Genomic DNA, 27530 nt, shown 5'->3' with positions numbered 1-27530 from the left:
CAGCTCCGGGCGCAGGGCTTCCGATAGGGCGGTGCTTTCCCGTCCCGGCGTGCTTTGCGCGGTCCTATTCCCCCGATCAGCCAATCGGCGACGAACAGGTCGCAAAAGGTGGGTGGAAAAAAAGGAGGAGCCAAGATGGCGGCGAAAGGCGGCGGCAGCGCGGGAGGCGGCGGCGGCGGAGCCAACAAGAACGGGATCCTGGATAAGGTGAGCGGCGCTCGGCTTGGGCGTCGCGGGGATAGAGAAGGCTCCGGAGGACGAGGCAGCGAGGACGGTCGGGGTGAAGGCCTCTCCGGCTCGGTCCGCCTCAGCAGCATCTCCTCACCCCGAGTAGGCCGGCCTGGCTCTCTCTACGTCGGCCCGGGAGCTGAGGGGGCCGCTGTGCCTGAAGGAAGAGACAGAGAAAGAGAGAGGCCGAGCCTCGCTGGGAGAACCCCGCGTCTGTCAGAATAGCGGGGACTACAACTCCCAGAATCCTCAGCGGCCCTCAGACGCAGATGGGGGGGGGGGAAGGAGAGAGAAGGAGCTGCTCGTCGCTGATTGGCCGGCAGGGAATTCTAAGATTCTGCATTGAAACGTATTGACCCCCCCTGGGATCCTGCAGGGAGAGCGTCGTTCTACCTTCAGCCTGTGTTTTTATTCCGTATACAGTACTGTATATCGAACTGTCCACGTTGCTTTGCTTTTCGTTGATGCCTGTGCATGATAGAATAGAATAGAATAGAATTTTATTGGCCAAGTGTGATTGGGACACACAAGGAATTTGTCTTGGTGCAGATGCTCTCAGCGTACATAAAAGAAAAAGAGACATTTGTCAAGAATCAGGAGGTGCAACACTTGATGGTTGTCATAGGGGTCAAATAAGCGTTGAAGAAACAATATTAATATAAATCTTAAGGGTACAAGCAACACGTTACAGTCATACAGTCAATGTGGGAGGAAATGGGTGATAGGAAGGATGAGAAAAAACTAGTAGCAATAGAAGTGCAGACTTGGTAAATAGTTTTGACTGTTGAGGGAATAATTTGTTTAGCAGAGTGATGGCGTTTTGGAAAAAACTTTTCTTGTGTCTGGTTGTCTTGGTGCACAGTGCTCTGTAGCGACATTTTGAGGGTAGCAGTTGAAACAGTTTGTGTTCAGGATAATAATAATAATAATTTATTAGATTTGTATGCCGCCCTTCTCCAAGGACTCGGAGCGGCTCACAACAACAATACAAAATGTACAAATCTAATATTAAAAACAATTTAAAACCCTCATTATTAAAAACAATTTAAAACCCTCATTATAAAAAGAAAAACAATCATACAACCTAACAATCCATACATAAAACCATAGTAGTTAGGGGTGTATTAATTTCCCCATGCCTGGCGACATAGGTTTCACGGCCCTCTTTTTGACTCGGGCAGTATACAGGACTTCGATGGAAGGCAGGTTGGCAGCCATTGTTTTTACTGCAGCTCTGATTCTGCATTCACTTGCGAGGGTTCCTTTAGTGACCGAAATAACAGCAACCACAGGAAAAAAAAGGGATTTACAGCCGTTAGTCACATTGAACAGCCATTTGCAGGAACCCTCGCGGTTCCGTGATCACAAAATCAGATGCATGGCAAGTGGCCTGTATTTATGACATTTGCAGAGAGCCTCGGTGGTGCAGTGGTTAGAGCGCAGTACTGCAAGCTACCCCTGCTGATCACTGGGTGCCAGCAGTTTGGCAGATCGAACCTTAGTAGGAACCAGGTTGACTCAGCCTTCCATCCTTCCGAGGTGGGTCAAATGAGGGCCCGGATTGTTGGAGGCAAGAGGCTGATTCTGTAAACTGCTTAGAGAGGGCTGTAAAAGCACTATGAAGCGGCAGGTAAGTAAATGCTATTGCTATTGCCATATCTATCTACCTACCTACCTCTCTCTCTCCATCCATCCATCCATCTATCTGTAAGAGCCGGAGTGGCGCAATGGTTAGAGTGCAGCACAGCCGGCTACTTCAGCTAACTGCTAGCTGTAGTTCAGCTGTTCAAATCTCACCACTGCCTCATTTATTGTTATTTATTTATTTATTTATTTAGTTAGTTAGTTAGTTAGTTAGTCCAATGCACAATGAGGGTTTTAGTGGGTGTATATCTATATACACATAGTAAAATACATGATGAAGGTTATAGAGGAGATACTCATAGTAAAATATATCTAAGAAAGAATAGAAAAGAAGATATAGTAATAGAACATATGAATGAAAGAATAGAAGAAGAGATATAGGAATAGAAGAAAGGAATAGGAGATATAGGAGAGCAATAGGACAGGGGACGGAAGGCAGTCTAGTGCACTTGTACTCACCCCTTACTGACCTCTTAGGAATCTGGATAGGTCAACCGTGGATAATCTAAGGGTAAAGTGTTGGGGGTTTGGGGATGACAATATGGAGTCCGGTAATGAGTTCCACGCTTCAACAACTCGGCGGTTACCGAAGTTATATTTTTTACAGTCAAGTTTGGAGTGGTTAATATTAAGTTTAAGTCTGTTGTGTGCCCTTGTGTTGTTGTGGTTGAAGCTGAAGTAATCGCCGACAGGCAGGACGTTGCAGCATATGATCTTGTGGGCAATACTTAGATCTTGTTTAAGGCGTCTTAGTTCTAAACTTTCATGGTTGAGTCAGCCTTCCATCCTTCCGAGGTGGGTAAAATGAGGATCCAGATTGTTGGCGGCAATATGCTGACTCTCTATAAATCTGTAGATCTGAGGGCTGTAAAAGCACTGTGAAGTGGTGAATAAATCTGAATGCTATTGCTACTGCTATTTCTGCAACTCTTTGACAAAGGGAGAAGTTGGTTTCACTTAATAACTATGTGATTTAAGTTAACAGCTACAGGGAGAGAGTAGTTTTACTGTAACTTTAGTATATTATCCCTTACATTGTGCGCAGGTTTTTTTTTAATATTTATGTGTATGTCTGGGGAATTCTGGGAGTTGAAGTCCAGATATCTTCAAGTGGCCAAGGTTGGGAAACACTGCCTTAGAGGACATTTTTAGAGGACAAAAAACCCTCAACCATCAACGGTCTGGGAGGACAACTTAATTCTAACCTTTTTAAAAAACAAAAAGTCAAATCGGGTGGTAAACTTGCTTTTGGATTCTGATATGGCCGTTGGGTTTCCGAAAGGATGATGTGTCTTTCTTTGAAGCCAGCAACAGGAAGTCAACCGGTAGCAGGAAGAAACGCCAGAATGAGAAGTGAGATGAAGCGACGTTAGACATTAATAAACATAGAAGATTAGGGTGGATCTATGTTTATCCCAGGCATGTTTAAATTCAGTTTCTGTGGATTTGCCAACCACGTCTGCTGGAAGTTTGTTCCAAGGATCTACTACTCTTTCAGTAAAATAATATTTTCTCATGTTGCTTTTGATCTTTCCCCCAACTAACTTCAGATTGTGTCCCCTTGTTCTTGTGTTCACTTTCCTATTAAAAACACTTCCCTCCTGAACCTTATTTAACCCTTTAACATATTTAAATGTTTTGATCGTGTCCCCCTTTTCCTTCTGTCCTCCAGACTAGACAGATTGAGTTCATGAAGTCTTTCCTGATACGTTTTATGCTTAAGACCTTCCACCATTCTTGTGGCCCGTTCAATTTTGTCAATATCTTTTTGTAAGTGAGGTCTCCAGAACTGAACACAGTACTCCAAATGGGGTCTCACCAGCGCTCTATATAAGGGGATCACAACCTCCCTCTTCCTGCTTGTTATACCTCTAGCTATGCAGCCAAGCATCCTACTTGCTTTCCCTACTGCCCGACCACACAGTGCTCACCCATTTGAAGACTGTCAGAAATCACGACCCCTAAATCCTTCTCTTCTGAAGTTTTTGCTAACACAGAACTGCCAATGCAAGACTCAGATTGAGGATTCCTTTCCCCCAAGTGCATTATTTTACATTTGGAAACATTACTTGATGGACTCCAGCAGGCTGTGGTCCTATACGAGTTAATGCTCAGCTTGTGACCACAATTGAGCCTTGTAATTTCCATCGCCACGGAAGACGGTTCTTTAAGTGTCTTTTGCCCCGTTTTACGACATTTCTTGCCACAGGTGTTCAGGGAAACACACAAAAGTGGTTAAATTTTTTGTGCGATTATTAGGTGAACCTGGCTTGCTCATTGGCTTTGCCAGGCAAAAGGTTGTGAATAGAGACAAGGCGATTTTCGTAAATCCAAGCCAGTAGCCAGCCCTTTCCGATCCCATGACCGGCACGATATTTCAATGGACGTAAGCATGAAAAACAGCCCAAGTCACCTTTTTTTTTTCAATACTGCTGCAGCTTTGAATTATTATTATTATTTATTGGATTTGTCTGCCGCCCCTCTCCGCAGACTCGGGGCGGCTAACAACAATGATAAAAAACAGCATGTAACAATCCAATTTAATAAGACAACTAAAAACCCTTATTATAAAAACCAAACATACACACAAACATACCATACATAACTTGTAATGGCCATGGGGAAGGAATATCCTAACTCCCCCATGCCTGGCGACAAAGGTGGGTCTTGAGTAATTTGCGAAAGACAAGGAGGGTGGGGGCAGTTCTAATCTCTGGGGGGAGTTGATTCCAGAGGGCCGGGGCCGCCACAGAGAAGGCTCTTCCCCTGGGGCCCGCCAAACGACATTGTTTGGTCGACGGGACCCGGAGAAGGCCAACTCTGTGGGACCTTATCAGCTGCTGGGATTCGTGCGGTAGAAGGCGGTTCCGGATGTATTCTGGCCCAATGCCATGTAGGGCTTTAAAGGTCATTACCAACACTTTGAATTGTGACCGGAAACCGATCGGCAGCCAGTGCAGGCTGCTAAATGGTCGCTAAAAAAGAATTTATTTATTTATTATTTTATTTATCTAATAGAATAGAATTCTTTATTGGCCAAATGTGGTTGGACACACAATGAATTTATCTTTGGTGCAGACGCTCTCAGTGTACATAAAAGAAAAGATATGTTTATCAAGAATCATGAAGTACAACAATTCATTATTGTCATAGGGTGCAAATAAGCAAACAGGAAACAATATTAATAAAAATCTCAAGGATACAAGCAACAAGTTACAGTCATACAGTCGTAAGTGGGAGGAGATGGGTGATAGGGATGATGAGAAAAAACTAGTAGTAATAGTAATGCAGACTTAATAAATAGTTTGACAGTGTTGAGGGAATTATTTGTTTAGCAGAGTGATGGCATTCGGGAAAAAACTCTTCTTGTGCCTATATAAAGACATCTGTATTTTGCAAGCTTGCATGTTTCATCATTGTACTGATGCTATGCTTTGTACAAAAGCTCATTCTGGGTGCCTAAATTCTGATGTAATCGCTAAGAAAAACCTATGTGTCTGTTCACCAGCACCAGTCATGTTGTTAAATCTGAACTTCACAACCGGATCCAGAGTAGTTCTTGTCAATAACTACATTCTTCACACAACCTACCAAGCAGAATTCAGTTGTTTCAATTTAATTTTGTGTTAAAACCAACACGGGGTGGAAGTGAGGAAACATTTGCCACCTTCTCCTCCCCTACCCCTAAATTTATTTTTTATTTCTGAATTCGTTTCTAAACTCTTTTTTGCTTCACAGTGGAAAATCGATGACAAACCCGTGAAAGTGGACAAATGGGACGGGTCAGCGGTGAAGAATTCGCTGGATGACTCCGCCAAAAAGGTAAAAAAAGAACCCTCCTCTCTTTTGGAACAGATGGACTCTCCCACCCCCCCAAACACTTCCGATGTTTTTCCTAATAATTCCCCCAGCCCCCCACCCCCCCAGACTTTGTTTCCATGCTGGTCAGCTTGGAATATCTGTATGATTGTGTAGTATATGTGTGTTCCTCTTCATCCCCTTCAAGTGGTTGATCTGCCTCCCTCACAGCAAACAAACCCTGCTCCCTTTTTACACTGATGTTACATAGCTGGGTCATGAAATGTCTGCAAGAAAACAACCCCACTCAGAGAGCACCTAAGGACCCCCCAGTCCTCCCTCTCCTCTTCTTCTTTTTCTCCTCCTCCTCCTCTTTCTCTGCCTCCTCCACTCCACAAATCCCACTCCCTTATAGCACTGAAGAGGTTACCTAATTGGACGATGAAACGTCTGCAAGAAAACCACCAGGTTCTCAGAGCACTTAAGGACCCCACAGTCCTCCCCCTCCTCTTTCTCCTTCTCTTCCTCCACTCCTCAAATCCCATTCCCTTACACCACTGAAGATGACCTTATAGTCATCCTCTTCCTCCTTCTCTTTCTCCTCCTCCTCCTCTCTGCACACCCCACTCCCTTCTAGCGTTGATGATGTTCCCCAATTGAGTCACAAAACATTGGTAAGAAAACAATCCCACAATCTCTATCTCCTCCTCCTCCTCCTCCTCCTCCTCCTCCTGTTCTTCCTCTCTGCAAACCCCAGTCCTTTCCACCCAGCACTGATGAAGATGGTTCTCTGAGTTGTCAGAGACACACACACAGAGGAAACATGGAGTTCTAGGAGATATCCAGCTGGTAGTCCAGAGATTCGAGTAATGGTTCAGTAATACAATCCAGATAAATTAGTGTATAAAATATTATTTACTTTGGCAAATATCTTCGCCTAGAACAGTCCTAGTTATACATAGGTAAATCAGTCAATACATATACAAAAGTGTAAGTCTTACTTGTTTGGCTTACAAATACAGTGGTACCTCGTGATACAAACATTTCGAGATACAAACCAGGGGTTCGGAAATTTTTTGCCTCTTCTTACGAACTTTTTTCGATTTACGAACCTACCGCAGATTGCAAAATGGCACTCCACTGGGCGCCGCCGCCCGGCTGTCACCTTTTGAAACAGCCAGGGGGCTTCTCGGCGTTCTTCCGAACCCAAACCCAAACTTTTGCCGAACATTTTGGGTTCGGGAGGCCGCCGAGAAGCGCCGCCGCCCGCCTGTCACCTTCTGAAACAGCCGGGGGGCTTCTTGGCGTTCTCCCAAACCCGGAGGTTCGGCAAAAGTTCGGGTTCGGGTTCCTGAGGCCGCCGAGAAGCGCCCGGCTGTTTCAGAAGGGTACAGCCGGGTGCCGCTGCCCGGCGGAGTGCCGTTTTTTCAATCAGCAGTGGCGTTTTCGGCCAATCTTGAGGCTGAAACGGATGTGGGGAATCCCAATAGGGAATTCCATGGGCGGAGCTTTGACATCACGAAGACGTCCTTCCTGGAGGCCACGTTTCGGCCGACCAGGAAGGACGTCTTTCAGAAGGTGACAGGTGGGCGGCGGCGCTTCCCCCCTTGCATGCATTAATTGCTTTTACATTGTTTCCTATGGGAAACATTGTTTCGTGTTACGAACTTTTTGCCTTACGAACTTCCTTCCGGAACCAATTAGGTTCGTAAGACAAGGTATTACTGTACATAAACCAGCATTTAACACACAGTTCTTATTACAGCAGTCACATAGAACATAATAGAAATAGCAGAGAGAGAGAGAGAATCATGCTTCTGGCTCCCTCTGGTGGCCGTCTGTAACACTAACTCTTAAAACTATAGTGTTTCAATACATTTAAGCATATACTATTTGTTTGTTTATATATTGCCAAACCCAGCCAGTTATGTACATAGTACTAACAAAGATCCCCAGTTGGGTCACAAAACATCTGTAAGAAAACCCCAAACACAGAGACCACCAAGGACCTCATAGTCCTCTTCCTCCTCCCTGCAAACCCTCCTCCTCCTTAGCACTGATGATGGTTCCCCAGATGGGTCACGAAACGTCTGCGAGAAACCCACCTGGCTCGGAGACCCTCCCCTCCCCACATTCCAACCCTGACAGGCCCCACAGACATCAGGGAACCCCTTCCTTCCCTTCGAGGGGGCAAATCCTGGACTGACGTGGTCTCTCCTTTCCCAACCAGGTCCTTTTGGAAAAATATAAATATGTCGAGAACTTCTGCTTGATCGACGGGCGCCTTATCATCTGCACCATCTCCTGCCTCTTCGCCATCGTGGCTTTAATATGGGATTACCTTCACCCCTTCCCGGAATCAAAGCCGGTGCTGGCCGTCTGCGTGGTGTCATATCCTTTTTCCCACTGCTCGAAAGAGAATTCTTCCCTTTCCATCCTTCACTGGTTGTTTGGTTGGGCCACCAGGAAGCCCTGAGATGAGGTCCCAGGTGTCCTTTTTTTTGGGGGGGGGGGGGGGGCAGGTTTAAGGTTAGCCGAACTTCCCAAATCTGACCCTCTGGCTACTTTCAAGTGGAAAGTAAGCGGGTTTATCTCATTTATCTCTCTTCCCACACACACCCCCAGGTTGTTCTTGCGGGTGGAGTTGTAACTTGGATCAGTAAACCAGTGGTCGTAAGTCTGACCACTACAGATGGGTGGTCTCCATTCCTTCAGGGTTTTTTCTTTTAACTGAAATTAATTTTGATTTATGCCCTTACATAGCCACCCGTGTTAGAAACATAGAAGATTGACGGCAGAAAAAGACCTCCTGGTCCATCTAGTCTGCTCTTACACTATTTATTTTATTTATTTATTTTTATTTATTAGATTTGTATGCCGCCCCTCTCCGCAGACTCGGGGCAGCTCACAGCAGTGATAAAAACAATATACAATGACAAATCTAATATTAAGTCTAAAATAACAGTTTTATTTCTTGTATTTTATCTTAGGATGAATATATGTTTATCCCAGGCATGTTTAAATTCAGTTCCTGTGGATTGACCAACCACATCTGCTGGACGTTTGTTCCAAGCATCTACTACTCTTTCAGTAAAGTAATATTTTCTCACGTTACCTAATATTTTCTCACGTTTCTCACGTGGTCTTCTTAACCAATTCTGGGCGGCTCCTAATCCCAAATTAGAATAAACTTATCAAGTGGGGAAAGCTGTTTAAATCCTCCCCAGGCATTGAATTGTGGTTGTGGCATGCTCTTTTGTCACCCGAGGGAAGAAAGGTTCACCGCCACGGGTATAAGGTCTCCTGGTTTGGGCAGGGGGTTGGACTAGATGCTCTCCGAAGGTCCCTCGGGATTCTGTCTCTGGCCGTGGTGTCGTTTCCTTAACCCGGCCCAACGTATTTCGTGATGATGGGAATCCTGACCATCTATACCTCGTACAAGGAGAAGAGCATCTTCCTGGTAGCGCACAGGAAAGACCCCACAGGCATGGACCCCGATGACATCTGGCAGCTTTCCTCCAGCCTCAAAAGGTAAAGGCCCCCCCTCCCCCCCCCCCTCTTTCCCAGGACTAACTTGTTTCTTGTATCCTTATGATTTATATTGATATTGTTTCCTAGTATAATTGGATTCCTTATATGTAACCAGACTATCATTAAGTGTTATACCTTATGATTCTTGACGAATGTATCTTTTCTTTTTTTTTAAATAAGTCTATTGAATTTCCCTTTAAAAACATAGAAATTATATACACACACCGACAAAATTGAACAAACGGAAAAAAATACGTAACTTTAAAAAAACAAAGTAAAGACATATCACATACAATCATGTGCAAATATAACACCAGCTTATAAAAACCATTACAATATATCCTTACAATTTATATTAATATTGATTGCTTCCTGATTACTTATATGACCCCTATGACAATCATGAAGTGTTGTCCCTCATGATTCTTGATGAATTTATCTTCACTTTTATGTCCCCTGAGAGCATCTGCATCAAAGACAAATTCCTTGTGTGTCCAACCACACTTGGCAAATAAAGAATTCTATTCTATTCACAATGGAGCCCCAAATTATGTGGTTAAGTGAGAGATTGGTTAAATGTTGCTTATATTGGGGTTTTAAACTACAGTGGTACCTCAAGATACGAACCCCTCGTCTTACGAACAACTCGTGATACAAACCCAGGGTTCAGAAAAATTTTGCCTCTTCTTACGAACTTTTTTCGAGTTACGAACCGGCGTTTGGAGACTGCTGGGAAGCGGCGCGGCTGTTTTAAAAGGTGACAGCCGGGCGGCGGGGCTTCCCAGAAGCCTCCCGAACGCTGGTTCGTAACTCGAACAAAGTTCGTAAGAAGAGGCAAAATTTTTCGGAAACCCGGGTTCGGTTCGGGGGGGTGCTGGGAAGCCCCCCAGGCCAGCTGTCACCTTTTAAAACACCCGAACGCCAAAGCCGAACTTCCGCGTTCGGCGTTCGGAGACAGCTGGGAAGCCTCGCGGCCGTTTGAAAAGGTCGCAGCTGGCCTGGGGGGCTTCCCAGCACCCCCCCGAACCCCGAACCTGGGTTTTGGGGGGTGCTGGGAAGCCCCCCAGGCCAGCTGTCACCTTTTAAAACAGCCGCGCGGCTTCCCAGCAGTCGCCGAAAGCCGTTTTTTTGCGGGGGGGGGGGGGGGTTGGTTGCACGGATTAATTGACTCCTTGCACCAATTAAGTTCGTATCATGAGGTATTACTGTATATTTTTATTATTGTATTTTCTTCTATTGTTGTATGCTGTACCCTGAGTTTATTTGGAGAAGGGCAGATTCTATTGTATTATATGTTATTTTGTATTTTTTTATTTTATTTTATATTTTGTTCATTTTTAAAAAATTTCACTTTATATTGTATTATTTATTTGCATTTTATTTTACATTACATTGTTTTGTATCCTATTACTTTGTGTTTGATGTTAGTTCATGTTGCATTGTTTTATCATTTATATTTCACTTCATTCTTTTGATTTTGGGAATGCACCCCCAGTGTTGCCGGCTGGGTGGTTCCCCCCCTGACCCGCCCTGTCTGCGCCACGTCCATTTTTGCAGGTTTGATGACAAATACAGCCTGAAGATGACATTCATCGGTGGCCGAAGCAAGCAGCAGCGAGAGGCGGAGTTCACCCGATCCATCGCCAAATTCTTCGACGGCAATGGGACCTTAGTAATGGAAACCTTCGAACCCGAAGTCTCCAAGCTCCACGACAGCCTCATGATGGAAAAGAAGCTGAAATAAGCTGTGGGCCATCTTCCCAATTAGATCATGCTGAGCTTTAAAAGTCAATAAAGCAATCAAAGTCACAACGTACAGCAACCTTCCTTCATTTTGTCCTGAAACCTTCCCTCCTTCCTTCCTTTCTCTCCCTCCCTCCCTCTCTTGGTCCATTCCCCTTTTTCCCCCCCAGGAAAAGAGGATTTCAATCCAGGACCCGCAAAGCAGACTTCAGGATCTAAGTTTTGAGTGGGTTTTGCTTCCCTTTAGACCACGGATTGTCCTATCTTGACCACTTCTAAGACTTCTGGACTTCAACTCCCAGAATCCTCCAGCCATGGGGAATTCTGGGAGTTGAAGTCCCCCCAAAGTCTTAGAAGTTGCCAAAGTCGACACCCCTGCTTTTTAAGATCAACATCTTAAAGTCGGGGTGGCACAGTGGTTAGAGTGCAGCCCTGCAGGCTCCTTCAGCTAACTGCTATCTGTAGTTCAGCAGTTCAAATCTCACCACTGGCTCCAGGTGGACTCAGCCTTCCCTCCTTCCTTTGTGGGTCAAACGAGGACCCAGATTGTTGGGGGCAAGAGGCTGACTCTCTGTAAACCGCTTAGAGAGGGCTGGGAAAGCACTGTGGAGCGGTATATAAGTCTAAGTGCTATTGCTATAACATCCTTGGTGCCGCCCGAGCTTGGCGATTTTCTTGCCTTTGGTCACCAAAGGAAGTAACCTCACGTTTGTGCGGCCTCCCCACCACACTGATGTCGTTCCCTAGTTGGGTCATGACAACATCCACAAGAAAATCACTGAGCTCTAGAAAGCACCAAGGACCCCCACCCCCAGTTCGACCCTGAGCTACAAAACCTTTTAAGGCTTTGGGAACCTCGATTCGCAAAGCAATTTTGGAATGGGAAAAATTGAGCCTAATGTGTTTTTATTATTATTATTATTCAATTTTGTTTTATTTTTTTAGATTCCGCAGGCATTGTCAAACAATCAAAGGCTGAATCAGGATTTGATTTCGGCAGGGAACGACTGTTTAGTTAATCGTGGCTGTGTTTTTCAATTATGTCTGTCGTTTAACTGATTTGTCCACTTTTTAGAAATCTATTTTGGGGCGCGGGAGTTTGATTTTGGAGGGTTGAAGATACTGGGGCTCCTCGACTTAACGACTGCAACTGAGCCCAAAATTTCTTGTTGCTAAGCGAGACACTTGTTAAGTGAGCTCTGCCCCATTTTACGATCTTTCTTGCTACCGTTGTTAAGTGAATTGTTACAGCTTTCAAGTTAACTTCAAATGGTCAGTAAATGAACTGTTGTAAGTCGAGGACTGCCTGCAAAAGGAAAAACAGTCGATGATTTAAAAAAATATTTTCCATCTCTGCTTTGTCCCTTTTTTTGGTGCATTTTATCCATGCAGTTTTTTTAAAAAAAGAGGTAGAAAAGTCTCTCTTTTTGTTTCTTGCATAAACTGCCGTTTTCTAAAAATAGTGGGTTTTTTCCCCAATAAAAGAGAAAAACGTAACATTACAATTGTGGGATACACAGTGTTGTCATTTTTTTTTGCTAGATATATTTATGTATAGTCTGTCTGTCTATCTGTCTTCTGTCTATCTACATCCATCCATCCATCATCTATGCAGAAGGTTACAAATTCAAATCCCAGTGTGTCTGTCTGATGAGATCAAACAAGGTCGAAATAGATCAATAACAGACTCCCTTCCTTTTTCACATCAGCAAAAACATGTATGTATATATGTAACATATTTTTGCTGATAATGAAAAGGAAGGGAGACTACTATAGATCCATTTCGGGCATATTTGTCCTCATCAAGTAGCCTTATACCCTTACTGAGATTTCAACCTGGAATTTGAAACATATGCAGTATATGTTTTTTCTGTCGAAAAAAACTGAAAAGAGGAGATCCTGTGGCCTAGAAGCTGTAGGTTCAAATCCTGGAGAGGGTATGGCTAGCTGATGAGAAGAAACAGCCTTGAAATAGATCTACAGTGGTACCTCTACCTAAGAAGGCCTCTACTTACAAACTTTTGTAGGTAAGAACCGGGTGTTCACGATTTTTTTGCCTCTTCTCAAGAACCATTTTGCACTTACAATCCCGAGCCTCCGAAACTGTACCTGGAAAAGGCAGGGAGAAGCCTCCGTGGGGCCTCTCTAGGAATCTCCTGGGAGGAAACAGGGCCGGAAAAGGCAGAGTGAAGCCTCTGTGGGGTCTCTCTAGGAATCTCCTGGGAGGGAACAGGGCCGGAAAAGTTGAGGAGAAGCCTCTGTGCGGCCTCTCTAGGAATCTCCTGGGAAGAAACAGGGCCGGAAAAGGTGAGGAGAATCCTCTGTGGGGCCTCTCCAGGAATCTCCTGGGAGGAAACAGGGCCAGAAAAGGCAGAGTGAAGCCTCCGTGGGGCCTCTCTAGGAGTCTCCTGGGAGGGAACAGGGCCTCCACCCTCCCTGTGGTTTCCCCAATCGCTCCCATTATTTGCTTTTACATTGATTCCTATGGGAAAAATTGCTTCTTCTTACAAACTTTTCTACTTAAGAACCTGGTCATGGAACAAATTAAGTTCTTAAGTAGAGGTGCCACTGTATGCTAGTCTCCATTTTCAATTCAGCAAAAATATGCTACGAGTGTGTGTGTGTTGTCATCTAAGTATCTATCCATCTATTTTCTCAGGTCTCTATACCAGACTCTCTCTCTCTCTCTCTCTTAGGAATATGACTTGGTCTTTATCTCTGGGCTTCAACTCGAGTGTCTGTCTTTCTGTCTCTCTCTCTCTGTCCTTACCCAGAAATTCCACCCTTGATTTATTTTTAAACTTCTCTTTCAACTTGGGGTGCTTCCCTCCAGTTTCCCCCCATCCCAGCTGGGGATGGTCATGGAAAAAAAAGCAACCGACTCCTTAGAACGGTATCACGTGGCTAATATTTTATGCCCACTCTCTTTCTGGAGTCCCAGAGCAACTCAGAGCTGAGCATCCGCAAGAGAAACGGGGTGTTGTCTTTCACGGTGGAAATAGCAGGGGAGGGGGGAGGGGGGGAAGTCGTCCAATAAATCACACAGTCCTGATTCAGATCCGGTTCAGGGTTGGATCTTTTCCTGCCAATCCTTCTGTGGGCTCCTCAATGGATTCTGCCACCGATCCCTACAAATGGAGAATCTGTCACACAAAGGCACCAGAGGGGGAATTGGACGTGGGGGGGGGGATACCAAGAGGGCATAATTAGACTTTAATGTCAACCATTCCAAGGAGGGTTTCAGAGGTCAGTTACAGATTTGCAAATGGTTTTCTCTTCGGCCACTGACCAAAGACCCAGACTCTGCCCTGGACCTCAAGCACTAGGACTAGGCAGGGGTTCCAACTTATCGCTGCTGTGATAGGCACACAGCTTTGCCACATGTGCAGGGAACAAATCTCATGAGAAGATGCAGGAGGGTGTGAGATTTCGGTGTTTTTTTTTTTTTTTGCTTCGGTGCATGAACGGGAGCAAAAAATCAAAACTCGCCAGTATTTCGAGTCTGGTGGAATAAAGTATTTTGTTGTGAGCGGAGGAGTGAAGGACTCTTCTTGTGATAAATTACCCCAACCACTACCTCAATTGCAAGCTCAACAACCCCCTACCTCACCCACATGCACAACCACAAACATCTACCAATCACCCTCATAATATACATCACCTGACTCATTGAAGGGTTGGAGATAGAAACATAGAAGACTGACGGCAGAAAAAGACCTCATGGTCCATCCAGTCTGCCCTTATACTATTTTCTTTATTTTATCTTAGGATGGATCTATGTTTATCCCAAGCATGTTTAAATTCAGTGACTGTGGATTTACCAACCACGTCTGCTGGAAGTTTGTTCCAAGGATTTACTACTCTTTCAGTGAAATAATATTTTCTCACGTTGCTTTTGATCTTTCCCCCAACTAACTTCAGATTGTGTCCCCTTGTTCTTGTGTTCACTTTCCAATTAAAAATACTTCCCTCCTGAACCTTATTTAACCCTTTAACATATTTAAATGTTTCAATCATGTCCCCCCTTTTCCTTCTGTCCTCCAGACTATACAGATTTAGTTCATTAAGTCTTTCCTGATACGTTTTATGCTTAAGACCTTCCACCATTCTTGTAGCCTGTCTTTGGCCCTGTTCAATTTTGTCAATATCTTTTTGTAGTTGAGGTCTCCAGAACTGGACACAGTATTATTCCAAATGTGGTCTCACCAGCGCTCTATATAAGGGGATCACAATCTCCCTCTTCCTGCTTGTTATACCTCTAGCTATGCAGCCAAGCATCCTACTTGCTTTTCCTACTGCCCGACCACACTGCTCACCCATTTTGAGACTGTCAGAGATCACTACCCCTAAATACTTCTCTGCAATACTCAGATTGAGGATTCCTTTTCCCCAAGTGCATTATTTTACATTTGGAAACATTAAACTGCAGTTTCCATTGCTTTGACCATTTATCTAGTAAAGCTAAATCATTTGCCATATTACAGACCCCTCCAGGATACTCACAGTGCTTTCAAAAGCAGTATCCATGGGTTCCGGAGACACTTTCTCCTTGAGCAATCCTCCGTATCTAATCCTGCAAAAGAGAGAAAGGTTGGTGGAGCTTCCGTCTAGCTTTACAGGGGTCCCCAAACTTGGCGACTTTAAGACTTGTGGACTTCAACTCCCAGCATTCTCTCGAAGACATTGCATGACCCAACTAAACATCGGCATTAGTGCTAAAAGAGAGCGGAGTACTAAGTACCGCCGCAGCACTGGTAGTGATGTTATGAAATGTCTGCACCAGCGGTGGTTTGCTCCCAGTTTGGCCCAGTTCTGTGAACCCGTAGCAGGGGCAGCGGGAGGTTGCGCCTCCCCCCGGGACTTGTCTGCAGAAATATTGCATGTGTGCACGAGCCGACGGTTACAATAGGGTTTAGAACCTACTACTGGTCTGCAAGAAAACCACCACGCTTAGAAATATCAATAGCATTATGTTCTGTCGGGCTCTGGTAAAATCCTCCCACAAATTCACAGGTACAAATTTCAGACACACACAAACGTTTGAAAATTCAAAACAATGTTCTTTATAATGAAAATTCCCTTAAACCAAGCCCTCTTTTGGTATAGCAAAGAGCACTGGCCTCCAACCAAACTGGTAATTGGTACAAGTCCCTTATCAGTTCTGTGATACTTAGATTGCAGCTGTGAGGCAATTCACAGTCCTTCTTCTTTCACAAAGTGAAACACACTTTGCTCTGCTTTAGTTTCAGTTTAGTTTAGTTTGATAAAAAGTCAAAGTCAGCAAGGCAGTCACGAAACACAACGATCAGATAATCCTCAATGGCCAAACCCACAGGCTGCTCTTTATAGCAGCCTCACTAATGACCACAGCCCCACCCAACCACAGGTGGCCTCATTTTCTTTGATAATAATCTCTCAGTTGTTGCTGCCTATGCATCGCTCTCCGCATGCGTGGCTGTATCATTAACTCTTGTTCTGAATCCAAGGAGGAGCTAGATAATTGATCTCCTTCTGAGCTGTCTGCCCCACTCTCCTCCCTGTCACTCATGTCTTCTTGGTCAGAGGAGCCTTCATCAGCAGATTCCACCGGGGCAAAACAGGCCTGCAGCATGTGGATGTCTCCCCTACATCCACAGTCCTTGGGGCAGGAGCTGGGCCAGAGCGAACCACAACATAAACAAAGAGCACTCTTATTTGTATACAGTAATTCCTGTATATAGTCCTTCCTTCTAGCACTGATGATATTCCCTAGTTGGGTCATGAGATGTTCTGCTTCCCCTCTCCTCCTCTACCTCAAAAATCCCACTTCCTTCGAGCATTGATGCTATTGCCTAGTTGGATCATGAAATGTCTGCAAGAAAACTACCAAGGATCCCACGGTCCTCATCTTCCTCCTCCTCCTCCTTGCAACCCAACACTGATGATGTTACATAGTCCGGTCACGAAACGTTTGCCAGAAAACATCCGATATCAGAGTGTCAAGCAGGTAGGGGTGGATTCCAGCTTACCTCGCTGAAGGAGCGCTCCCTCCCACGCTGTGTAGGCGCGCGCCACGTGGGCGAGCTCCATGCCAATAATGAATTTTTGTAAAAATAATAATAATAAAAAAGCAAAGCCAAAAAAAGAGATGATGCACATGTTCAGACGGAAAAAATAAATCAATAAGAATCCAGTTCCTGTTTTGTCTAGACGAGCTACCGACAGGAATTCAAGCTTGCAATCCCCCAACGGACAAGTATAGCATTGATGTAGACTGCTCAAAAAAAAGTAAAGGGGACCCTCCAAGACCCCATCCTAGATCTGAATGAATGAAATATTCTCATTGAATCCTTTGTTCCGTACAAAGTTGAATATGGCCCAACAGCAGGTGAAATTGATTGTCAATCAGTGTTGCTTCCTAAGTGGACAGTTTGATTTCACAGATGGTTGATTGACTTGGAGTCGTGTTGTGTTGTTTAAGTGCATTCCCTTCATTTCGTTCAGTGGTGTATATTGCTTAAAAACGCCAAGATATAAAATGGTTAGAAGTCAAAGGGATATTTAGTCCAGTCTAGCAGTGTTCCCAGACTAATGACTCTCAGATAAAAAAGTCTCTGTCTGGAATCCAAGAGCTCCTTAAGAAAGTCTCTTTGAAGTGATTCTGTCAATCAACCAACTCATACATCTCCGTAGCCTCTCCGAAGAAGCAGATTGCATGATTTAAAGCTGTTTTGAGGCAGAAGTGCTCTTTAAACTCTGGAGTTCACATCCAGCCATTGTTGGAACATGGATTTCTCACAAGACTTTCCCCTATATAGCTACAAGGTGTGGCCAAGTGTTCTATAGAGCTATTCACACCCAAACCTCTTCCTTCTCAAATAATCTTGTCTTCACATGGTTCTGCGCACTCTTGCATCTATCTATAAGTGGTTCGTCATCATCCCTTGAGTCACTCGATAACACCTCTGGGGGTATCGCTGGTTGGCTTTCCCTCTCTAACTCCTTGTCCTCTCCACTTCCAGACCTGGGTGCGAAGAACACTGGCGTAGGATACCAATATGCATCCATCTCTCGATCTTCAAAATCCATGATCAGCTGAGCAGGACATGGACCAGCCACAACACTCCCATCAAATCATTGTTGACTCATAGCATTCACATTTTCTCCAAGGTGTTTAGTCCCTAATTTGCTTGTTCAGGTTTCCAAGGACAACACCACGATTACTGTGAGCACATCCACCCTCACTGGTGGTCTTCCTCTTCTTCTCTTCCTTCCAACTTTCCTAGCATTATGGACTTCTGTATCATCACATGGATTGACTATCTATCATCAGGTCAGTTCTTATTGACCTGACATATTTTGTTCAGGAGGATCTGTTCCCAACCTCATCCTTCAGGCCTTCCGACGGTGTGCCCATCGCCAAGTGGCCATCATCTTCTCTTTCTATCCACCTTCCCCAGTATGATGGATCCCTCAAGAGGGCTGGCATCTTTGCATTGAAGTGTAGCAAAATCTTCACCAATCTAATTATAAAGTCTTATCAGCTGGCCAGAGTCCCAGAAAGAGAATAATATGACAATAATTACCTGGTCGGAGCAAGATTCAATAGCATATATCTTAGAGGTCTGCTGGAAGCCTGGAGCTCAAATAAGAAATCCAAGAACGTGCTCTTTTTAAACACAAGCCGAATACGAGAGCCGATACTAGATTTTCTGAAACTGCATTGTTCTCTGCATCAAGGTGTGGTGCAACTCACTCTTAAACAGTCTTGAGGGCATGGCCTAATAGCCAGCAATGCTATTCATGAGTAAACCTCCTCCTAGCAAACCACTCATGCCTCTTAGAGGCCCTGCGCACCCTAACATCCAGTAGATGCTCCTCCTCTCCTCCTGAGTCACTCATCTCAGGAACTGCAGAAGGCCCTGGTTGCTCTCCAGCCTCTGACACCACATCCTCTTCACTGTCAGTCTTGGGTGCCAGCAACACAGGACACATGTATCTCATCTCCACTATTTCAGCATCCTCTGGATCCATAACTAATTGCACCGGACACAAGTGGGCCCAGCAGTGCTACTCACAAGTAAACCTCTTTCTAGCAAACCACTCATGCCTCCTAGAGGCCCTGCACACCCTAACATCCAGTAGATGATTCTCCTCATCTCCTGAGTCACTCATCTCAGGAACTGCAGAAGGCCCTGGTTGCTCTTCAACCTCTGACACCACGTCCCCTTCGCTGTCAGTCTCGGGTGCCAGAAACACAGGACTCTCGTACCTCATCTCCACTGTCTTGGCGTCCTCCAGGTCCATGACTAATTGCACCGGACATGAGTGGGCCACGACAAAAACCTTCCATTTTCTCCTTCCTCTTTAGAGTCCAATTTTCATGTCCGTAGAGTGTCCAGGGTAGACTAGCACAGAATGGCTTGTCTTCTTCTGATCTTTGGTGGCATAGACACCTTTGGAGGTCTCCTAACATTTTCTTCAGAATTATTTGGTCAAGTCTTAGCCTGTAACCAGCTCCTGCCCATCCCTTCACTGCCAGTTCTAACCCTGGCGGTTGTACACCAGGAAAGCCGCTTGCGTAGGGTTCGTCGCCTACCCTTCGATCAGCAGTTTGTGAGGCGGGACCACCTTCCTCCAGTCCTTCTGAAATGGACGAAGCAAGAAGAGCTGCCCAGGCCTCCAAGATGTGGCCCTTTGGAGACGGAAGAGAGAAAGAATTGGAAAAAGAAACCGGAGTTGCTTTCATCCTTCTTCTTAGGCAACTGCTACAATACTTCCCCTTCTTTTCTCAGCTCTGAGAACCTCTTGAGACAAGGAAGAAGAACGCCTTGCACTGGGATGGTCCTACTTACCAGGTTGGTAGGAACTTCTTCAGCATCGCCGTGAGGGCCAGGAGCAGCAAAGCCACCCCGATAATCGAACCCAGCATTAAGGTTTTTTTCGATTCTGGAAGATAGCAACAAAAAACATTGACTTTCTGGCCTCTAAGTCAAGAGTCTCCAATCTTGGCAAGTTTAAGACTGGAAGACTTCAACTCCTAGAGTTCCCCAACCAGCCATGAATGATAGAGTTGGAAGAGGCCAGAAGGGTCATCTAAGTCAGGGGCCTCCATCTTTGGCCACTTTAAGACTTGTGGACTTCAACCCCCAGAGTTCCCCAACCAGCCATGAATGATAGAGCTGGAAGTGGCCAGAAGGGTCATCTAAGTCATGGGTCTCCAACCTTGACCACTTTAAGACTTGTGGACTTTAACTCGCAGAATTCCTCAGTCAGATGGCTGAGGAATTCTGGGAGTTGAGGCATAAACTTGCCAAGGTTGCAGACCCCTGCTCTAAGGTGACCAAGAAGGTTCCAGAGTTGGCCTCCTGGGCCATTCCCACGCTAGCCTCCTAATATTTTGGACTTGAGCTCCCCAAATTCTCAGCAACAGCCGTTACAGATGTTACTAATTTGTTTAGTGACCGTTCACAGTTACAGCGGCACTGGAAAAAAGGGACTTATGACCGTTTTTCAGACTTACAACCATTGCCACAGCCCCGTCCGTGGTTATGTGATCAAAATTTGGACACCTGGCCACTGATTCACATTTATGACGGTTGCAGTGTCTCTGGGGGTGTCATGTGATCCCCTTTTGTGACTTTCTGATGAGCCAAGCCAGTGCGGAAAGCCAGATTCACACTTAACAACTGGGTGAGTGACTTAACCGTTTGCAGGATTTCACTTAATAACATTTGGCAAGGAAGGTCACCCCAACAGGGCAGGATTCACTTAAATATCAGCCCTGAAACCCTTTGGGGAATCTTCAGGGCCGTAGCTGTGGGAATGTGAGGGGGAGGGACATAGGTCTCACTTAGCGACATAGGCTTTGGGCTCAAACTCTGGTCGTAAGTCGAGGATTTCCTGTAATGTGGTACAAGTACATGGGGCCACCTTTGAAGAGCGTTCGGAAACTACAAATTGTGCAAAATAATAATAATAATAATTTAATAATAATTTATTGGATTTGTATGCCGCCCCTCTCTGTAGACTCGGGGCGGCTCACAACAATCCAATAATAAAACAACTAAAACCCCTTATTATAAAACCAAACATACACACAAACATACCATGCATAACTTGTAATGGCCTAGGGGGAAGGAATATCTCAACTCCCCCATGCCTGGCGGTATAAATGAGTCTTGAGTAGTTTACGAAAGACAGGGAAGGTGGGGGCAATTCTAATCTCCGGGGGGAGTTGGTTCCAGAGGGCTGGGGCCACCACAGAGAAGGCTCTTCCCCTGGGGCCCACCAAATGACATTGCACCTGTGCGAGCAGTCATGGGCCTCCATAGACACACCCATGTTTCTCCAACACTCCGCGGACTGCATTGACTGCCATTTGGTTTCCGGACTCAATTCAAAGTGTTGGTTATAGACCTATAAAACCCTACATGGCATCAGGCCAGAATACCTGCGGGACCGCCTCCTGCCGCATGAATCCCAGAGACTGGTTAGGTCCCACATAGTCGACCTTCTCCAGGTCCTGTCAACTAGACAATGTCGCTTGGTGGGACCTAGGGGGAAGAGCCTTCTCTGTGGGGGCCCCAGTCCTCTGGAATCAGCTCCCCCCAGAAATTTGCATTGCCCCAACCCTCCTCGCCTTCCGTAAGAGTCTTAAGACTCATTTATGCTGCCAGGCTTGGGGCGATTAGATCTCAGCCCCTGGCCGACGAATGTTAGTATGGCTGTCGTCCGAAGGGGTATGATTGATTTTGTTTGCTTGTTTTAATTAATTGGATTTAGCGATTGCATTCTGCTGTTCTTTTTATATGTTGTAAGCCGCCCTGAGTCCTCATAGAGGGATGGCATGTAAATCCAATCAATCAATCAATCAATCAATCAATCAATCAGTCAATCAATCCTTAGAAACATAGAAGACTGGCGGCAGAAAAAGACCTCCTGGTCCATCTAGTCTGCCCTTATATTATTTCCTGTATTTTATCTTACAATGGATATATGTTTATCCCAGGCATGTTTAAATTCAGTGACTGTGGATTGACCAACCACGTCTGCTGGAAGTTTGTTCCAAGGATCTACTTCTCTTTCAGTCAAATAATATTTTCTCATGTTGCTTTTGATCTTTCCCCCAACCAACTTCAGATTGTGCCTCCTTGTTCTTGGGTTCACTTTCCTATTAAAAAATCCTTGCCTTTCGTAAGCTTCTTAAAACCCACCTCTGCCACCAGGCATGGGGGAACTGAGATACTCTTTCCCCCTAGGCCTTTACAATTTTATGCATGGTATGTCTGTCTGTTTGGTTTTACAATAAGGGTTTTTAACTGTTTTAATATTGGATTGTCATGTGCTGTTTTACTACGGTTGTTAGCTGCCCCGAGCCTACATACAAAACCAATCAAATCCAATCAAAATCAAATCCAATCAATCAATAAACCCAATATTGACCAAAAACAAAGATCCCTGCCCCCCCAAACAAGACCTGGGGACTGGGATACTTACTCACACGCGGAGGAGCCGGGCCACTATCAATGCTTCCTCCAAAGCCCCGGCTGCTGCAGTGAGGGGGGGCCCACCCGTAGCTACAGTGACAATTCTTTTTGCTGTTGCAGACCTGAAATGCATCGAGTTGATCAGCAGCCAAGAACCGTCTTCCCCTTTTCCCAGGAAAGGAAAATTGGATTGTGGGGTACTCGTGTCAGATTCTGAGGAGGATGAGCCAGGCCCCTCGGGATACCCTGGGCCAGGGGCATTGCCGGAGGAAGCAGAGAGCGAGAGTGGGGGAGAAAGTGACCTGAGTGATCCTGAGGAACCACTAGAGGGCGCTGATGTGACAATGGGGGAGAGGTCCTAGTCAGAGGAGGAGGAAGACATGAGAGTGGAAAGATAGTGGATTGACCCTCGCTACAGAAGATTGCTCCGAAGGAGAAAGGAGTTACAGTATCGGTAGGTGGTGGGTCAGTTTTAGATTATGGATAAGAGGATGAATTCAGCCAATGAAACTAATCTGCAAGAACTGGTGGGACAAGGTAAGAAGATATATGGTTAGTAGAATTCAAGACCAAGGTATAAAGAATAAATTAGAATTACAGTGGTGCCTCTATTTAAGAACTTAATTCATTACATGACCAGGTTCTTAAGTAGAAAAGTTTGTAAGTAGAAGCAATGTAAAAGCAAATAATGCGTGCAAACCCATTAGGAAAGAAATAAAAGCTTGGAATTTGGGTGGGAGGAGGAGGAAGCAGAAGAGGAGGAGGACAGTGGCTGCCCAGAGTGAAGGGAGCGTTTCTTTTTTCTGGGTGCTGGCAGAGGTTTATTCCCTCTCCAAGCGCCCAGAGAAAGGAAAATGCTCCGTTCACTCTGGGCTGACAAAGCCTCCATAAGCACCACCAAATGGCTCCACTGGCAGCTCAGAAAAGACCGAGATGGTCGGGATTAAAGGGGGACTGGCAGGAAACTGGCTGGGCCTTCATGCTGCTCTCACATTTCCTGGGAAATTTTTCCGAGCTCGAGTAGAAAATGGTTCTTAAGAAGAGGCAAAAAAATCTTGAACACCTGGTTCTAAAAGTTCTTAAGTAGAGATACCACTGTACTTTATAATATGTAAATATGTAAATAGATATATTCCTCTTGGGTTAAAATGGTATATAGAAATTATGCCCCCATTTTGGTGGAGGGGTATGAATGTTGTTTGGCGGTGGGCACTTAGAACACTGTGTTGTGTGAATGTTTGATGATTATAAGTTAATATGAAAATCAATTAAAAAAAATTATATATATAAAAGATGTTACCTAGCTGGGTCATGAAAGGGGAGGTGAGCTAAAACTTGCCCACCCACCCCCAACTTTCTGATACCCCGATCTGTTCTTAGAAGTTCAGGTCTTTGTCACTTACCCCTTGGTTGTTACACTTGGAAAAATTACAGTCGTAATTCAAAACTGACTTGTCAACACATGATCGATTTATACATATCTAGAAAAAGAAAAGAAAAACATCAACACAATTGAGAGAGTCCAGAAATATTTCACAAGAAGAGTCCTTCACTCCCCTTCTCACAACAAAATACCTGACTCCGCCAGACTTGAAATTCTGGGTTTAGACAACTTACAACTCCGTCGTCTCCGTTCCGACTTAATTATAGTTCATAAAATCATCTACCAAAATGTCCTACCTGTTAATGACTACGTCACCTTCAACCGCAACAACACACGAGCACGAGATCGATTTAAACTAAATGTCAACCGCTCCGAACTTGACTGCAAAAAATACGACTTCAGCAACAGAGTCATCAACGCCTGGAATGCACTACCTGACTCTGTGGTTTCTACTCCTAACCCCAAAACCTTTAGCCTTAGATTATCTACCATTGACCTCTCCCCCTTTCTAAGAGGTCTATGTAAGGGGCCTGCATAAGCTCCCCACTGTGCCTACCGTCCCTATTGTCTTCTTTTGTTACTTTTTATCATTACTTATCTGTTTAATTTGTACAAATTACCACTCTATAATTGTTTGACAAAATAAATAAAATAAATAAAATTAAAAATTAAAATAAGAAGAAACAGTGGCTGCCTGAGGAATTCTGGGAGTTGAAGTCCACCAGTCTTAAAATGGTCAGGGCTGGACATAGGACACACAGGGACACTTGTGTGCCAGCCACTCTCTCCTCTCCTGGGAAAGCCGACTCCATTCCGGGTTCTCTTTCCCACCCAGATCCTTCTTCATCTCACCTTGCTGGGCCCACAGGAAGAGCCGTCTTTGGCTGTCCCGTCATCGTTCCCGTTGGTTTGCTGGTGAGAGATGACGCTCCAGCACAAGACGTCGTTGACGGGCGTCTGAAGGATGGAGAAGCCTGAGGGAATTTTGGGGACTTTGTGGACATTCGTGCACTGGAGCCTCCCGCAAGAGACGTCTCTGAGAAGACAGACAGGAAGGAAGAAGAGGGCCTGGGTTGGCTTCGTGGTGGCTTTGGGGAGGAGAAAAAGCCACCTCTGGATCTTCGGGTTGAAAAGTAAGGAACTATAGATCCCTCTGCACCTTCATTGGCAGTTCTGTGTTAGCAAAAACTTCAGAAGAGAAGGATTTGGGGATAGTGATTTCTGACAGTCTGTAATGTGGCAAATGATTTAGCTTTACTAGATAAGTGGTCAAAGCAATGGAAACTGCAGTTTAATGTTTCCAAATGAAAAATAATGCACTTGGGGAAAAGGAATCCTCAATCTGAGTATTGTATTGGCGGTTCTGTGTTAGCAAAACTCCAGAAGAGAAGGATTTAGGGGTAGTGATTTCTGACAGTCTCAAAATGGGTGAGCAGTGTGGTCGGGCGGTAGGAAAGGCAAGTAGGATGCTTGGCTGCATAGCTAGAGGTATAACAAGCAGGAGGAGGGAGATTGTGATTCCGCTGTATAGAGCGCTGGTGAGACCCCATTTGGAATAATACTGTGTCCAGTTCTGGAGACCTCACCTACAAAAAGATATTGATAAAACTGAATGGGTCCAAAGACGGGCTACAAAAATGGTGGAAGGTCTTAAGCATCAAACTGATTAAAAAAGACTTCATGGACTCCATCTGTCTACTCTGGAGGAAAGAAGGGAAAGGGGGGACACGATCAAAACATTTAAATATGTTAAAGGGTTCAATAAGGTTGAGGGGGGAAGTGTTTTTAATAGGAAAGTGAACATAAGAACAAGGGGACACAATCTGAGGTGAGTTGGGAGAAAGATCAGAAGCAACGTGGGAAAATATTATTTTACTGAAAGAGTAGTAGATCCTTGGAACAAACTTCTAGCAGGCGTGGTTGGTAAATCCACAGGAACTGAATGTAAACATGCCTAGGAGAAACATATACCCATCTTAAGATAAAATACAGAAAATAGTATAAGGGCAGACTAGATGGACCACGAGGTCTTTTTCTGCCGTCAATCTTCTATGTTTCTATGTTGTTATATCTGTGGGATCCTCCCCATGATCCAGACTGACTGGGAAATCCGGAGCGTTGAAGTTCTTCTCCTCTTAAAAGTTGCCATGGTTGAAAACACTTTCCTTGAATTCAACTGTTCTATCCATTAGTTTCTACGGTTAGATCATCAACCGTTTAAAGTGCATTTGGGCTGAACTGGGAAAGAGATCAGCTAATCAGGTTCCAAAGCACCCTCGAACTAAGAGAACCACAACGATTGGGACCTCGGGAGGTCTTCCCGTCCAACCCCCATGCACAACCAAGGGATCTTCTACCACAAATGGCTGTCCAGTCTTTTCTGGAGAAAAACCCTTACTTTTCTGGACATTTTTTGTATCCGAATTTATCCTGGCCGCAGTTACCGGTCCGGTCTCCTTTGAAATTCACTTCCTTGTAGCAATTGAGCGGAGCAGGTTTGGCAGCTAGAAGATTTGGAGGTTGGGAAGAAAGCGAGAGAGGCCAACGGTCAAGAGCCAGATGGACATGGCGCCAGCATTTAGACAAAGGGTCACTGAAGATTATTAGTCAAGAATACATTTTTTGTTCATTTGTAATGTTTATATATAGATGACGTAGATTTACCTATAAGCATCTACACCCATAATATGTCCATCATCTAAATATATCTATACAGGTGTAGATTTAACACAGTTTTATAGGTTTATATCCATAGAAATATATTTATATTTTTGGCTTAGAAACCAGGAGATGGGGAATTCTAGTCTTGCCTAAGGCAGCAAACGCCAATTGGTTGACTTTGAGCCAATCACCAGAAGATGGTGAGATCTAGCTCTGCCTTAGGCATGAAAGACAGCTGGGTGACTTTGGGTCAATCACCAGGAGACGGGGAGTTCTAGTCCCACCATAGGCACAAAAGCTGATTGGGTGTCTTTGGGCCAATCACCAGGAGACAGGGAGTTCTAGTTCTGCCTTAAGCAGGAAGACAGCTGGGTGACTTTGGGTCAATCACCAGGAGACGGGGAGTTCTAGTCCCACCATAGGCACAAAAGCTGATTGGGTGTCTTTGGGCCAATCACCAGGAGACAGGGAGTTCTAGTTCTGCCTTAAGCAGGAAGACAGCTGGGTGACTTTGGGCCAATCACCAGGAGACGGGGAGTTCTAGTCCCACCTTAGGCACAAAAGCTGATTGGGTGTCTTTGGGCCAATCACCAGGAGACAGGGAGTTCTAGTCCCACCTTAGGCACAAAAGCTGATTGGGTGTCTTTGGGCCAATCACCAGGAGACAGGGAGTTCTAGTTCTGCCTTAAGCAGGAAAGACAGCTGGGTGACTTTGGGCCAATCACCAGGAGACAGGGAGTTCTAGTCCCACCATAGGCACAAAAGCTGATTGGGTGTCTTTGGGCCAATCACCAGGAGACAGGGAGTTCTAGTCCCACCTTAGGCACAAAAGCTGATTGGGTGTCTTTGGGCCAATCACCAGGAGACAGGGAGTTCTAGTTCTGCCTTAAGCAGGAAGACAGCTGGGTGACTTTGGGCCAATCACCAGGAGACGGGGAGTTCTAGTCCCACCTTAGGCACAAAAGCTGATTGGGTGTCTTTGGGCCAATCACCAGGAGACAGGGAGTTCTAGTCCCACCTTAGGCACAAAAGCTGATTGGGTGTCTTTGGGCCAATCACCAGGAGACAGGGAG

At 45.1% G+C, this 27530-nt stretch overlaps 2 protein-coding genes across 2 annotated transcripts in view; one reads left to right on the top strand and one right to left on the bottom strand.

Annotated features, from left to right (window-relative positions):
• The first annotated feature begins 90 nt into the window (after positions 1-90).
• Positions 91-12446, top strand: SPCS2 (signal peptidase complex subunit 2). Its single transcript, XM_070749416.1, has 5 exons — positions 91-207; positions 5611-5694; positions 7901-8061; positions 9067-9201; positions 10759-12446. Exons 1-5 carry the CDS (start codon positions 136-138, stop codon positions 10943-10945), a joined length of 639 nt encoding a protein of 212 aa, XP_070605517.1. The 5' UTR covers positions 91-135; the 3' UTR covers positions 10946-12446.
• A 1551-nt stretch (positions 12447-13997) lies between these two features.
• The window catches only part of LOC139167078 (disintegrin and metalloproteinase domain-containing protein 21-like), a 33533-nt gene continuing 20000 nt past the window's right edge, over positions 13998-27530 (bottom strand). The window contains exons 15-21 of the mRNA XM_070751507.1: positions 26195-26300; positions 24649-24832; positions 23816-23893; positions 22423-22534; positions 19779-19872; positions 15448-15517; positions 13998-14072 (exon numbers count right to left, since the gene is read on the bottom strand). Of these exons, the coding sequence (XP_070607608.1) occupies positions 13998-14072; positions 15448-15517; positions 19779-19872; positions 22423-22534; positions 23816-23893; positions 24649-24832; positions 26195-26300 (719 nt within the window). The remainder of the gene's footprint in view (positions 14073-15447; positions 15518-19778; positions 19873-22422; positions 22535-23815; positions 23894-24648; positions 24833-26194; positions 26301-27530) is intronic.

This window comes from Erythrolamprus reginae, chromosome 4 (assembly GCF_031021105.1).
Source record: "Erythrolamprus reginae isolate rEryReg1 chromosome 4, rEryReg1.hap1, whole genome shotgun sequence".
Taxonomy (NCBI): Eukaryota; Metazoa; Chordata; class Lepidosauria; order Squamata; family Dipsadidae; genus Erythrolamprus; species Erythrolamprus reginae.
The sequence above is the reverse complement of the archived record's forward strand: the minus strand, read 5'-3'. Positions and strand labels throughout refer to the sequence as shown.

Coding starts and splice junctions, on each gene's coding strand:
- SPCS2 (XM_070749416.1), top strand. CDS start 136: ATGGCGGCGAAAGGCGGCGGCAGCGCGGGAGGCGGCGGCGGCGGAGCC. Junction 8,062..9,066: donor CTGGCCGTCTGCGTGGTGTC/ATATCCTTTTTC, acceptor ACCCGGCCCAAC/GTATTTCGTGATGATGGGAA. Junction 9,202..10,758: donor CTTTCCTCCAGCCTCAAAAG/GTAAAGGCCCCC, acceptor CCATTTTTGCAG/GTTTGATGACAAATACAGCC.